This window comes from Elgaria multicarinata, chromosome 8 (assembly GCF_023053635.1).
Source record: "Elgaria multicarinata webbii isolate HBS135686 ecotype San Diego chromosome 8, rElgMul1.1.pri, whole genome shotgun sequence".
Taxonomy (NCBI): domain Eukaryota; kingdom Metazoa; phylum Chordata; class Lepidosauria; order Squamata; family Anguidae; genus Elgaria; species Elgaria multicarinata.
The window spans coordinates 37335949-37351472 of NC_086178.1; the positions used below are offsets into that span (position 1 = coordinate 37335949).

The 15524-nt window shown below is 41.0% G+C and overlaps 1 protein-coding gene across 1 annotated transcript in view; it reads left to right on the forward strand.

Annotated features, from left to right (window-relative positions):
• ATR (ATR serine/threonine kinase) overlaps positions 1 to 15524 on the forward strand; it is a 68472-nt gene that overhangs the window by 44312 nt on the left and 8636 nt on the right. Inside the window, exons 29-39 of the mRNA XM_063132157.1 lie at positions 361 to 525; positions 1579 to 1670; positions 2570 to 2661; positions 4724 to 4901; positions 6101 to 6277; positions 6955 to 7114; positions 9243 to 9422; positions 10275 to 10417; positions 11009 to 11106; positions 14018 to 14250; positions 15356 to 15490. Coding sequence (XP_062988227.1) covers positions 361 to 525; positions 1579 to 1670; positions 2570 to 2661; positions 4724 to 4901; positions 6101 to 6277; positions 6955 to 7114; positions 9243 to 9422; positions 10275 to 10417; positions 11009 to 11106; positions 14018 to 14250; positions 15356 to 15490 — 1653 coding nt within the window. The remainder of the gene's footprint in view (positions 1 to 360; positions 526 to 1578; positions 1671 to 2569; positions 2662 to 4723; positions 4902 to 6100; positions 6278 to 6954; positions 7115 to 9242; positions 9423 to 10274; positions 10418 to 11008; positions 11107 to 14017; positions 14251 to 15355; positions 15491 to 15524) is intronic.

Below are 15524 nucleotides of genomic sequence, written 5' to 3' on the forward strand. Positions count from 1 at the left end.
TTATTAAATGTATATTCCACTCAGCTGGGAGACGTCCTTGGGGCAGTTTACAATCATAATTCAAAAATTATTTTAAATAAATAAAAATACATTTTAAGTATTTATTTTAAAAACTCTTAAATAGAACCTTGAACTTATAGCACAGTGTGGAAAGGCACTGTTTGAATATTACCGAGGAAAAATGTTCACAAAGCTTTAAGTCAAGGGAGGCCCTCCATGGGCTGGATCGGGCCCTATGAACATTGCATTAGGCCTGTGGGCCAGAGGTTGCCATTCCCTGCTTTAAATTAAGACCACCCCACAAATGTCCTATTGACAGAATGCATTCCAATGGCAAACGTTTCTCCTCTTCATGCAAAGAAATTGTACGCTGCGATGCATGAGCCAGACGGAGTCGAAGGAGTGAGTGCAATACGGAAGGCAGAGCCATTACTCAAAGAACAAATCCTTGAACATGAGAGTATTGGCTTGTTGAGAGATGCCACCGCTTGTTATGATAGAGCAATTCAGCTGGAGCCTGAGCAGGTAAAACTCATGACAAACTCATTTGTCTCCCCTCTTCACCTGTTTTAAAACAGTACAGTTACAGTCAAATATATGAGAACTAAGACTTCGCTTCTGCCTTAGTATGTGCCCTAGAGATCACACGGTAGCCATTTATTTTATAGCTTCATTTGCCCCTGGAGATCCATAGCAACAAGAAGACACAAATTTTATGTGTTTGTTTGATTGATTTCAAGTGTTTTTATCCCGTTCTTTAGCTAAAAAGGATCCCAGATGGGCTTACATGGAATCGGTAAAGCAAGACAGTTATGATCTAAAAAGGCGTGACACACAGGAGAAGGGAAGAGGAAGAAATGAAGTAGTCTTTTAGCAGGGTTGGTGGAACAGCCCGGTTTCCCCCTCTCTTCTCCCTCAGTACAGCCTGCTGGAATGGCTGCTGGTAGTGACAGCTGAGGGAGGAGGAGCCTTCAGGAGAGAGGTCTTTCAGCAGAACTGGTGGAATGGCCCTGATCTCCTTCAGCTCAGTTGTTTCATTCATTTTAAACTTCGTTTTTTCAAGGGATGCAGTGTGCATTTCGGTGAGCATAAGCTTTTACCCGGTTCCAGGTGGAGGTCACACTGATCATGTTCACATGATCACTGAGGGAAAATAAGCTGCTGTAGTTTATTTTTCCCCCTGCATATGCCAGTCGTTAGCCTCCTAATTACCCTCACTGGGCATAAGTTGTCATGACATCTAAACCTGGTGAGGGTGGGTAGCTGGGGTGGTTTTCAAGCCACTCTGAAACTCTTGGCTTGTTCTAGGATTTCAGGGTGGTTTGTAAATCACCCCAGCCAGCCAGCCCCAGACAATAATCCACGCATGCAAGCTTGTGACTTGCATGCGCAGGGAGGGAGAATAAACCACTGTGGTTTATTTTCCTTCTGTGATTGTGTGAACCAGCCCACCATCGACCTCATAGGATTGTGGAGAGGATGGGGGTATCTTGTGGGAGCATCTTGTAAGCTGCCTTGATCTCCTTGGAGGAAAGGCAAGATACAAGTGTAGTTACTGTTTTCTTTTTCTACTTCTAGATAATTCATTATCATGGTGTGGTGAAGTCTATGTTGGGTCTTGGGCAGTTCTCTACCGTAATCACTCAAGTGAATGGAGTGCTTGCTAAGAGGTAATGTGTGTGACATGTTCTCTGTTTTAAATGCTTTTAAGATGGTGCAGGTGCAATACTGGCTCCTTGAAATGACAGCATGAGCACTAGGAGTTAGCATCTGAAACTTAAACTCCTTGCCATTCTTTCCTTCTTTTTGCTATCTCCCTTAGCTTTGGATTAGCATATAATTAGTATCATATATGTATGCTGACATGAGCTGTGTTCAATGCTGACTAGATTCTGAAGTAGCTTTGCAATCCTTGGTTCAGAGGACACTTAATTAGCATAGTTGAGTCTTCGGAGGGCCATCCATATGTGTGTGTGCATGAATCACAAGGGCAGAAACTATGGAGGGATGGCCTGTAAGTCATTCAAGGGGCAGGGAGCAACGGGTAACACCCTGTTATGCCCATGTAGTCATGAGAGCAGTCACTTGTGCAATGGGGCATTCATGCTTCTAAACATAACCTCAGAAGCAAGCGGATACGCTTGTTTCTGGAACAGGGCCATTGGGAGTTTGCTGGAAGGGCGTAAGCGAGCGCAATGGAACCTGCGGAGGTGGAGCAGCCCCATTGGCCACTGTCAGGAAGGGGCATCCAGTTTGGCCAGCACGGAGGCTTGCCTGTGCCAATTCTCACCACCTTTCCAGAAGTGCCTCTCGGGAAAAATGTGTTGCTGACAAGGTGTCCAGAGCTGTTAATGCACCAATCGGTCTCCCATTCGCTGAGGCGAAAGAAGAGAAGAGAAAACCATTCCCCTACCTGTTGGCTCTTTTGAAATATTTGAAATAATTAATATGCAACAAAAGTTTCCTGGGGTGGCTTATAAAATAGTAACAAAATCACACAAAACAGCTTGAACGATGAGCAGTCCAAGTTCTGTATATTAACCTAAGTTTGCTTTTTACCTTTAAATAGACCTGAGTGGACACCTGAATTAAACACCTATAGAGTGGAGGCAGCCTGGAAACTGACACAGTGGGATTCACTGGAAAACTACTTAGCTGCAGGTAGCTATTTGGAACGGATAGATATTACGTCTTCATATTGGATGTGTTTTAGCTGTGGCTCTCTTTCCTCCTCTGTTTACATAGGGTGGCTTCTGGTGGTATCTCTCCACTGATGGAAGGCATCCATCCGTGGAATGGGGAAGAGGACAATATTTGGTGATTTCCCCTCCTCCTTGCATCACCTCCTGTACTGTTCCAAAGAGTTCAACCAACCCTCCAGAGCAGATTTTGGAGGTGGTGCAGAGCGCTGCAGGTGGGAGGGGGAATCAGTAGGGGGAAAAACACCCCTCGGTCATGCTAACGGATGCCTTTGATCAGCAGAAGGACACCATTCAGCTACATCCCTTAGTAGATCAGTTGGAGCTACTTTTATACATTTGGAAAACTAGTCATCCTCCTTCTCTCCTTTGTAAAGACGAGGCTTTTAGGGATTTTTGGGGGAATGCACCCAATAATTCTGAACAGATTGCAGTTTTTTGAGGGGAAGTTTGAGGAGAATGCAATATATTCCCAAAGGGTAAAGTTGTTTAAAATCTATTTTAAAAAACCAAATTACCCTACGTTATTTCATTCATGTCTATATAAATACAAGAAGTACAAATACATTTAAAACATTTTTTAATATTGTGTTAGTAATCTGTAATCTGTTTTGATGCTTTGTTAGATTTTAAATTTTGTATATATGTTTTTAATGTTCCGTGTTTTAATCTTTGCAAACCATCCAGAGAGATTTGGCTATGGGGCAGTATATAAATGTAATAATAATAATTAATAATAATCATAATCATCATAATAAGTGGTTTTATTAATATATTGCTGTCTTACTTGTAACTTACCTTGGAAGGCTTTTTAATCCTGAAAGGCAGGATATAAATAATTTTAATGAATGGTATGTCAAAGCCCACCTGTTGAATACTAAGCTAGGTGGCCCACCTGTCTAATCCAGTATAAAGTAGTGTCATATATGTTATTTATTTATTTATTTATTACATTTCTATACCGCCCAATAGCCAAAGCTCTCTGGGCGGTTCACAAAAATTAAAACCATAATAAAACAACCAACATGTTAAAAGCACAATTACAAAATACAGTATAAAAAGCACAACCAGGATAAAACCACGCAACAAAATTGATATAAGATTAAAATACAGAGTTAGAACAGTAAAATTTAAATTTAAGTTAAAATTAAGTGTTAAAATACTGAGAGGATAAAAAGGTCTTCAGCTGGCGACGAAAGCAGTACAGGGTAGGCGCCAGGCGGACCTCTCTGGGGAGCTCATTCCACAACCGGGGTGCCACAGCGGAGAAAGCCCTCCTTCTGGTAGCCACCTGCCTCACTTCCTTTGGTAGGGGCTCACGGAGAAGGGCTCCTGTAGATGATCTTAAGGTCCAGGCAGGTACATATGGGAGGAGGCGTTCCTTCAAATAACCTGGCCCCAAACCGTTTAGGGCTTTAAATGTCAATACTAGCACTTTGAATCGGGCCAGGACCTGGACTGGCAGCCAATGAAGCTGGAAAAGGACTGGCGTAATGTGATCTCGCTGGCCAGTCCCTGTTAGTAAACGGGCTGCCCTGTTTTGTACCAGCTGAAGATTCCGGACCGTTTTCAAAGGCAGCCCCACGTATAACGCATTGCAGTAATCCAAGCGAGAGGTTATCAGAGCATGGATAACTGTAGCTAGGCTATCTCTGTCCAGATAAGGGCGTAGTTGGTATATCAACCTAAGCTGATAAAAGGCTTATAAAACTAGAAACAGATATTTATATATTAACTGGATCATCAGTGAGATTTTCATTGATGTTAAAAAACCTCATGGCCTCTGCTATTTCTGATGATTATGCTTTTGTAAAAGGTTCCCACAAAAACATGCCTAAAGTATCTTTAGCAAATAAAATAACAAAGACTGAAGTTGATAGGTTGGTGCTGTAGTAAATGTTACAAAACTCTTACAAACTGACATTTAATTTAAGCAAATATCCATCTCTAGTTAACATTTTAAAACTTTTTTTTTAAGCTGGACTATATTAAAATGAAATGTTCCTCATCCCCTGCTATTTTAGATGGAATGTCTAATACGTGGAGCGTTAGGCTGGGACAATTGTTGCTATCGGCCAAAAAGAAGGAAGCTGCCGCTTTCTATGAAACCTTGAAAGTTGTTCGAGCAGAGCAGATTGTACCGCTATCAGCAGCAAGTTTTGAAAGGGGCTCATATCAACGAGGATACGAATATATTATCAGGTATAGTTCAGTTATTACCTTTTTTTTTGCACATTTTTTTTCCTGAAAGGACGATGTAGATTTAAAGAAACATTTATCTATGGGGTTTTTTTTACCCATCTCACTTCTGACCAGGGCAAGAATGTCAACAAATAAGTATATCAATGCATTTTAAAAAAAGAGTCCTCTGCCAAAATATAGACTCATATTTACAGTCAAAAGTATGCACTTGCTATAATAATTTATATTGAGTCATATTTTTAAAAATGTTTGTTAATGAATTTGAACTTCAGTAATCTCTTTGCTCCATGCAAATTTCTTTGCATGTTTGCACTTTTAACATAGCTTCCTGGTGAAGCAGGCAGGAGACCATGAGATTCCTGAATGAACTGCATTTGTTGTTAGGATGCTTCCTCACTGCAAGCCTAGGAAAAAGAGAAAAATGTAATGCTGCATTTATATAATGCATTTTGAACGTTCAGACTGCTTCAAATATATGATCTTGATAATCCCTACAACAGCCCTGTAAGGTAGATTAGTATTAATTTTCTCTCCTCCACCCCCCCATCTGTATTATTGAGATAGGTGGGTGTGGAGATTAGTAGTGTGCGTAGAACAGGGATAGGCAAACTTTTGGGGCTGTGAGCACATTTGGCAATTTGGGTGCCACCATAAAATGGCTGCCATGGAAGGACAAGTAACCTGCCAAAAAGACTGAATACATGGCAGAGCTGGGATCTGAGCCCCAACACTAAAACAATTTCTTTGAACCCATGGTTTCCAGCACCAATTATTTCACAGCAATCCAAGCTGCTGGTAAGATTTTTTTTTTTTTCATGGGAAGGGTAGGTCACCTTGTTCAGTGCCCAAAAAATGTAAAGGGATGTGTTGGTGCCCATGTTGTCCCGGGAACAACGTTGCCTACCCCTGATGTAGAGCCCACCTAGCAAGTCCTTTTAGAGCTGAGATTTGAATTGGGTCCTTCCTGGTGAGCTATACTTGATCTTTCATGGAATTTCAGAATATTCAGGCACCAGGCTATCAGCAGGTTTTTGGAGGAAATAGAGATGATGAAGCATACTAATATCAGAATGAATGCCAGCTAATGTTAATGAGAGGAGTTTTCATGTAGACGCCTATGATAATGAAACGACAATCGTATGCTCCTTTTAATCTAAAAGCATGTTGCTTGTCTGGCTGTTTTTGTTCTTTAACTGCAGGTTACACATGTTGTGTGAGCTTGAGCACTGCATTGGACCGATGCTTCAACAACCTGATAGCAACTGTGTTAAAGATTCTCTGGACTGGCATGCTCGTATAGAGATGACCCAAAATTCATACAGAGCTAAAGAGCCCATTCTGGCACTTCGGCGGGCTTTGCTCAGCCTCACTAAAAGGTGAAACCATGTTTATTCTGTTCCGGAACTTTAGCTGTTGCTGTCTTTGTTTTGTGAGTTATAGGTTAAAATTGGAATGTAATAGTTAAGAAGAAAAATCTTACTTCCAATTACTTCTCTAAAACAGGAGCAGTATTGTATACTGAAAGGAGTACGGGGGCATTATTCCACTTGGCTAGAATCCTGTGAAGTAAACGTTAGGCTAATGGATGCTGAACTTCATGGCTAAGTGGAGATTTGGACCTAAGTTTGCTACCCCAAATTGGCTTTCCAGGCCGGAGTTAATCCATATGCCCAGAGCCTACTGATCCTGAATAAGCCAGATGTATTAGTTTAAATGATTTGTAACACACAAATCTGTGATCCTAGTTAACGCTCATGAAATCTAGAGGCAACTGTTCAGTGAGAGAATGGTTCTGAATCAAACCACTGCTTTTATAGTTTGTGAATGTTTGACCATAAGCGCATAAGAGGAGACCTAACGGATCAGATCAAAGGCTTATCTCATCCAGCATCAGGATCCTGTTTTCAAGCCTTCTTTCTAGCTGAAGTAGGCCTGGAAGCTTATAGGTAGCAGGTGCAATTGTCCTAAAGATTGGCTAAATTTGTACAATTATTTGTTCTTTGGCATGTATTATTTGGCGCCTTTCGTAAACTGTTCTTGCATATATCTACAGAAAAGATTATAGCGAGCAGATGGGAGAATGTTGGCTCCAAAGCGCCCGGGTTGCCCGTAAAGCTGGTCATCACCAAACAGCTTATAATGCTCTCCTCAATGCTGGGGAGTCCAAGTTATCTGAACTGTACGTGGAAAGAGCAAAGTGGCTCTGGTCCAAGGTAAACAAAATGAAGCCTGGCCCTCTCTCTATTTATTGGATTTGTTCTTCAGCACATATTATAGGGCAGCCTTCCTAACTGTGTTTTGTAGCAATTCTCACTCTAAATTAAAATACAAAAGGGAAGGTCACTCTGCAAGGGATGTTACATAATGCAGCTAGAGGAAAATGTAATACTTTTCCAAGTTTAATAATTCCCAAAGATGTGTAATTACTGAAGGTTGATCCCTAAACAAAATGGCATTCAAGTGAGAGCATATTAAAGGTTTTGCAGATTAAACTGCGGAGAATAATTTACAGCTGAATGAATTTGCCGTGGCTTCAGCATAGTCATAAAATAATCCATAGTGCTTCGGCCTCTGTTTTAAAGAAGTAGTTATAGCTGTGTCACCAAATAAAATTCTAATCAGAGGTTGAATGTATATGGACTTTGCACTTCATTAGCATACTGGGCAATCTGACTTTCATTTTTCAAAAAAAGAGCAAATTCCATCTCTTATACAAATATACATGGAGGAAAGTCCTGTTGGATCATATTAAAGGTCCAATTTTACCCATGATTCCTGCAGGGAGTTGTAATTCATTATCCTTCGGAGCTAACCCTCATTCAGTCAGTAGGCAGGGCCAACACCTTGCTTGTCTCCTCTAAGGGAAACGGGTATTCCTGCTCTCCCAACCAGGCTTACCTACTGGCCGTTTCACAGGGCTGCTGGTGAACTCTGCACTCATTGTGTTTCCTTTAAAGTTTTGATTTTTTTTAAAAAAAATAAATGGTAGCATTTCTGTAATAAAAATCATCTTCGAGGTACGGATTGGGACTTGTTATAGCAAAATAATATACAACTTTCACAAATTCACTAATTGTCCATGTAATTTTTATGCGGATACACAACCATATGGCTAAATGTTAGTATGAATTAGATCAGGGATGGGGAACTACTTTCAGCCTGAGGGCCAAATTCAGTTTCAGAGAATCTCTCAGCCACATTCTAATGGTGGACTGGTAAAAAATAGGGGTGTGCAAGCTTCGAGCCTTGGATTCAAAGTCCAAATTATGGAGGCCATTTTCTGGTGGATCTGCCATTTCCTCTCACAGCCCTAGGCCCCTTTACAGCCTATAACTCCTGGCATGCAATGTCTGGGAGTTACTTACTGCCAGTAAGTAAGCCTTAGGAGATGTTTCAACCTTTTAGAATGGGGGAAAAGACTGTGCAAAAGCTAGAAAACCATGAAATGATTGGTGATGAGGGAAAGGGGGGGTGTCCAGGAAAAGGGGGTGTATCCATCTGGGAACCCTGAAGGGCCTGATTGGGACCTCAGGAGAGCCAGGTTTGGCCTGCTGGCCTGAGGTTGCCCATCCCTGATTTAGAGGGTACAGGGCAATGACAGCAGCAATTCTTGTGATGGCACCAGCTAGAAGAACCACTTGTGATTGCAGAAATAGCTGTCATTTATCTCCATAAACTGCTGAATTCACACTAAAATTTCTCTGTCCAGCTCTATTACTGTATACAAGATTGCATGGAGAAAGCTGAATGTTTTATAGTGAATTTATATGTAGGCTATCTGGAACTCCCTGGGTCATGATATAGAACTCAGGACCAGGTTACCTCAAGGATGGTTTCTCCCTATACCAACCGCCCAAGCCACTATTATCTTCAAGAAAGGCCCTGTTGTACTTTATGTGCTGTAGCCTAAAGATTTCCATTTGGTAGCAACGTGGAGATGGGCCTTCTCAGCAGTGTTGCCTGCCCTGTGGAATGATCTCCCTGCTGAGGAATGTGCAGACTCAGTGCTGGCATGTTTTAGATGTTTATTGGAAACGTGTCTATTATTTTGGTTTTCCTCAGCCATGAGCTATCTTTGTACTAGTTTCTCTCTCTCTCTCTCTCTCTCTCTCTCTCTCTCTCTGTGTGTGTGTGTGTGTGTGTGTGGTTTTTGTTTCTTCATGTGCATTTTTAAAATTATTTTGTAAACTGGTGCTTCAGGATTCATTTTCAAATGAGAACTGGTATATATAAATATTGCTAATGAATGAGTGAGAGTGAATAAATGTATTTAAAAGGCTCCCTCTGGTAAAATTAATCAAGTGAATGCTGAATTATTGTTATTGATCTTTATCTTTTTAGGGTGAGGCTCATCAAGGCCTTATCATTCTTCAGAAGGGAGTTGACTTATGTTTTCCGGATAGCCAAGTACCATCTGACACTAAAAGTAAACTAATCCATGGGCAGGCCCTATTGTTGGTGGGCAGATTTATGGAAGAAACAGCCAACTTTGAGAGTAATGCAGTAATGAAAAAATATAAGGTAAATGATAAAAGAAGAGCACTTAAATAATAGGGTTTAACATTGTGCTGTGCCAATGCGTTGAAGTATGCTTTAGCATCTACCCTTGAATCCAGGAAAGTGCCACTTGACATACTGGTATATGCATTATAAGGATCTTGACTTTTCTGTATAAGTTACTGGCAAATAGACGAAGCCTATTAAGAACAGAAGAAGAGCCATTCGGGATCAGACCAAGGGTTTCTTCTAGACCAGAATTCCATTCATACTGTGGGTGAATGGAAACCCACAAGCAGGACATGAGTGCAACAGCACCCTCCCACCCATGTTCCTTAGCAACTGATATACATAGGCTTATTGCTTTTGATACTGGAGATAGCATAGAAGCATTAGGACTAGTAACCCTCTTTTAAAGCCATCAGAACTGGTGGCCATCACTAAGTTTTGTGGCAGTGATTTCCATAGTTTGACTATGCACTGTGTAAAGAAGTACTTCCTTTTATCTGTCCAGAATTAAATGTCCCTGGTGTTTTAAAGTCCAAATGGCTAATAAGTTCATATTCTAAGTAACAACTGTCTATATCAGCTTTCTTCTTGTGGATTGCCTACATATTGCTGTTTGGCATCTTACTACTCTTATAAGGCCATGACCCTAAAAAGCAAATTATGAGTTCCTTAAATAAACAAATGCTCAGAAATATGTCACAATGAGTTCAATGAATCTTAGTCCTAGGTAAGTATGTATAGGGTTTGCCATTTGTGTATTTTTGTAATTTTCCCTGTTAGGTTTTAAAGAATGTTGTTCCAATGTAAATGGCTGAATAAAGTTCTTATTTATAATTACAAATGAAACCTTTCCCATTTTTCCTCCAGGATGTCACTGCTTGCTTGCCAGAATGGGAGAATGGACACTTCTACCTTGCTAAGTACTATGATAAAGTGATGCCTACAGTAACAGAAAACAAGATGGAAAAACAAGGAGACCTGATTAAATATATAGTTATTCACTTTGGAAGGTCAGAAAGCACGGTTGTTGTTCATTTAGTGCTCACGGTTATGTACATCAATCTATGTCACTATGTTATGGATGACTGGACTTGTGCTCATTTAAGGAATGGTGGGAAATATGTGGCTCACCAGTTGTTGGAATCAAGCTCCCATTCACCCCAGCCATCAGGTCAGGGGTGATAGGAATTGTAGTCCAGCAACATCTGAAGAGCCACAGATTCCCCACCCCGATTTATAAACAATTTGGATGCTCACTCCCTGCAGCCCCTTGTGCCTTTGCAAATCTGATCCAGAGGGTTGGAGGATCAGTGTGAACAATGTGAGGGAGGTGGGTGTTGGCAGAAATTGCCTTGTTGCCTTTTGCCAGCAGGATCTTCCACTAGATCAAAAACCTTCCATGGTTGCCACCCATTTATATAAAGATTATTCCTATTTATTTAAAACTATTTTATGCAGCCCTTCTTCTTATACCAGGGCAGTATGCAAAATGTAACTAAAAATCCTGCTACTACATACACAATAAAACGACACCAATTGCAACAATAAAAAATAGATAATGCATAAAAAGGACAGCTTACAAGTTGGTATTTTAATTTCAGATCATTGCATTTTGGAAACCAATTCATCTATCAGTCGATGCCAAGAATGCTATCTTTGTGGCTTGACTTCGGAGCAAAAGCCTATGACTGTGACAAAGGTAGGGGATTTAAAAATAAATACTCAGTTTTCTGTACTGGGCTCTTCATTGGGCCTGTTCAGACAACACACTAAGCCATGGTTAGGCCCCTAACCCTTTTGCAACGGATGGTTAATGAGTGTGTTTAAATTGTGGTTATGTAACCACCATGGTTAAGAATGGTTAACATGATACATTAAGTCATGATTCACACGACATGCTAATCTGTAATGTTTAGCTCTAAATGCTTAACTACCATGGCTTAGAGTGTCATCTGAACAGGGTCATTGCGAGACCAGGAAAACTAGACATCTATGATAATTTCTAGAGAAAAGTGGTTAAGAACATAAGAAGAGCCAGGCTGGATCAGACCAAGGGTCCATCTAGTCCAGCACTCTGTTCACACAGTGGCCAACCAGCTGTCAACAGGAGACCCACAAGCAGGACATGAGTGTAACAGCATCCTCCCACCCATGTTCCCCAGCAACTGCTGTACATAGGCTTACTGCCTCTGATACTGGAGGTATTGAAAGCTACCATTGCAGTAGTTCCTTTTGGAGTCACTTTTATCTGACCATTATTGTAAATTTCTGGTTGTCCTCTGCTGAAGAGCTGAGTGCTCCAAACATACTGGGTTGGAAAATTTATTTTTTTGGATTAATCAATAAGTCTTCCACACCTGCTGGATTCCTAATTTAGTTCTGTTTTGTGGTGCTGCACTGTTTGATATGCATTTTTTTTAACGCTGGCAGAATCATGTGGCACTTTGAATTCTTTTGGCAATGGCTAGACAGAAGGAGGGATTGTTTTAAACACCCTTTTATATGCCCAGAAAGCCTTCCCTAAAGTTGTGCCTGCTAGATGTGTTGGACTATAAATCCCAGACAGCATGTCCAACATGTTTGTAGCAAATCACATTGGAAGAGGCTGCATAGAACATGAAACTAGTAAACTTTATTTAGCTCTTAATTCTTAGGTCCTACCTGAAAGCAGGGTGTGTGTTGTTTTTTAATATAAACCCCTCTAAAGCAGAATTTGTGCATTAAAAATATTTTAGTTATGCAGAACAAAATGTAGTGATGGCCACCAATTTGGATGGCTTTAAAAAAGAATTAGACACATTTATGGAGGATGGAGGCTATCAATGGTTACTAGTCCCGATAGCTATATATTACCTCCAGTATCAGAGGCAGAATGCTTCTGTATACCAGCTGCTAGGGAACATGAGCAGGAGGGTGCTCTTGAACTCATATTCTACCTGTGTGCTTTCAACAGCTATTGTGTGAACAGTATGCTGGACTAGAATCATAGAATAGTAGAGTTGGAAGGGGCCTATAAGGCCATCGAGTCCAACCCCCTGCTCAATGCAGGAATCCACCCTAGAGGAACCTTTGGACTGATACAGCTTGGCTCTTTTATGTTCCTAGTCTGGCATCTTTTAAGTTGCCAAAAAACAACGAAGTAAAGTACTGAATCAGGATTTGAATATGAAAATTTAACTCTGCCCCTAAAGCGTGGCTCTATTTTAATATATACATTATATGTGCAAAGGGAAACAGCCCTGTAAAATGCGTACGTATGAGGGCTGTATTTGATTTAATCTTTTAAATGCTTGGATAGCACTTTAAAGGTTTGGGCTGCGCTGTAAGCACTAAACTGGTCTGAGCAAATGAAAATGCTGCATCGATTTCTCTCTCTATATATTATATTATTTATTGCATTTATATACTGCCCCATAGCCGAAGCTCTCTGGGCGGTTTACAAATATTCAGATATTACCACACAGTGTAGGGATTGGGCTCAGCACCTCTGCAGATGTGCCCGAAGAAGTCATGGGAGCTGATTCTGAGTCAGACAGGGAGGGGGAAGTAGGAGGTGTTGCCGAGGCGTCAAGGTTGCAGGGAGCCTGGTGAGAATAACAGTGAAAGTGAAGCCCAGCTGCCGTCTAATTATTGGGATGACAGGCAATGTTGGTCTTCTGAACCCACGGGAACGCAGGTTCCTGACGAAGAGGAGGAGGGGGTGGAAACAAGAGACCTGAGAGTCAGACATCAAATGAAAAGGGAGATGCAATGCAAAATCATGAGGTGCCCCACGAAACTTGCAGCAAGGGTGGTGGTGACCCTGTAGAAAGATCCACCTTGAAGCTGAGACTTCGAAACCCCTCAATTTGAGAAAGAGGGTCCAAAGTAGCCAGCAGTAGATTAGCAGCATCTTTTATTCATGGTGCTTTACCCCAAATGCAGCTACCTGAGGCCTACTATATTATGCAACATTTTCTAAGAAAGTTTATTGCCAATTGCTGCATGAAGAAGATATTGTCCGTAACCTGAAGCAAAGCCTGTTTCCTTATAGTTTGCATAATAAAAATAATTAGCTAAAAACCCAGCTTAACTACAAAGAAAGCCTGACCAGTGGTATAAAGAATGTCATAGTGGGGAATATGTGAACCGCTGCTCAGTTTTGGAGTGAATGTGAGAATGTACATTGGCTGCAAGACTGGCAGAGATGCTTGCTAAAGTACACAGTATATTCCAGCCAGAAACCACATCAATTCTAATTGTGTTTTTATTGGTTGGCAGAGTGGAGAAGGGGAAAAACAGCCAGAGGCTTTCTAGGTCCTCAGTCAACTTTTGGAGAGAAAACATGTAGCATTGCTTCACTTTTGTAGCCTTATCATTTGTTATCAAATAGAGATAAAATTTTGCAATATCAGGCCCTTGAAAATCATGTTTGCTCATTTCACCCTCCCAAGGAAGTCATTCTGAAAATACCAGAAGCGAGTTGATATTGACCTTGTGTTTTTTGCCCCTGTTCTTTAAAAGTAAATGCCGGTGAAGATTTCTCTGGATTTCCATAGGTTCGGAATTGTGTATGTGTTTTTCTTACTTCAGCGAAATAAGATGTTGCTGTTGTGCATTGTGTCATATAGCTAGTCGCCATGATCGTGGACAAATGAAAAATGACTTGGCTAAAATCAACAAGGCGATTGCAGAGCATGCACAACTCTTGGCTCCTTACAAGTTTCTGACAGCTTTCTCTCAGCTGATCTCCCGAATCTGCCACTCCCACGACGAAGTCTTCGCTGTTCTTATGGAAATCATTGCCAAGGTTTTTCTTGCCTACCCTCAACAAGCTATGTGGATGATGACTGCTGTGTCTAAGGTAACTTCATAAACCTAGTTGCATTTTTCTTTTATCTCGGCATCTTTTGCCCTTCAAAAGCAATCCACACACACACACACACACACACCAATTCAAATGTAAGGTATAAGCTCAAATCATTTTGCACATGTGGAGCTGCCCACTTCTTTGAGATGTCCCACGTACTCAGCAAGTTTTAGATGGACCAGAATGAGAAGAGAATATCCGCTATTAATATGATATTCCTCGTTTTCAGTATCTCTTTAATGTTATGAACAATCAAAATTGTCCCAACTGCAACAGGAAAAGCTGCAGTCGCTTTGAGCATTTTGAAACAGCTTGGCAAGGTCCCAAACCACTTTACATTGGCAGGTACATTTGGAACTTTGAGTGTGTGTCATGGAGACCTTCATGAAATGGCTGTCTTGTGGGGAGGGGCTTGCCCATTCATAAAGTGGCTGGTCACAGAGACTTATTTCCAAGAAGGGAAGTGGTGAGACTAAAAGAAAAGCCCAAGATTGGGGCTAATTACAAGGCAGTGTGGGGGCATGAACTCAAAACACAAAATCATTCTTTTGAACCCGAATAAGGTGGCACTAGAGGGAAGCAATTCACTTTGCAGCGTTCCAGACTCCCAGTTGAACAAATTAGTCTAAATTCTTTAAAAATAAAAGTAAAACCAGGAGGAGCAGGGAGCTTAGCAGGTGTCAAGAGAGGTGCTTGCGGGCACCACGTTGGAAACCCCAGGGTTATAGTGAGTTATCACTGTTAACTCTGCTTGGGAGCTAGATAATTGAGGGACGTTTTCTCCCACACTAACCTGCTCATACATTACCATCTTCCTCAGAAGCCCTCATCTGAAGTGGGCCAGGTGGCCACAGGAGAGAGGGCCCTTTTGGTTGTGGTGCTAAGCAAAGACCTTTTCCTTTTCCTAGGCGTTTAACCTCTATTTCATTTTTTTTATTTTTTTGCTGTAATGGTTTTAGTGCTGCCTATTTTACAGTTCTAAACTTCCTTATTGTGTATGGCTGTGTGTAATTGTAAACTGCCCTGAAAACTTTGTATTTGAAGGGCTTTGTGGAAATGATTTCAAAGAAATTGTTTTTGTTTGTTTGTTTGTTTGTAGTCGTCTTATCCGATGCGTGTAAACAGGTGCAAGGAAATCTTCAACAAAGCCATTCATATGAAGGCATCTTTGGGGAAGTTTATTGGGGATGCAGCTCGTCTGACAGATAAACTCCTAGAACTGTGCAACAAAGCGGTAATATTTATTCTGTATAAAAGCAGTTGTTTTT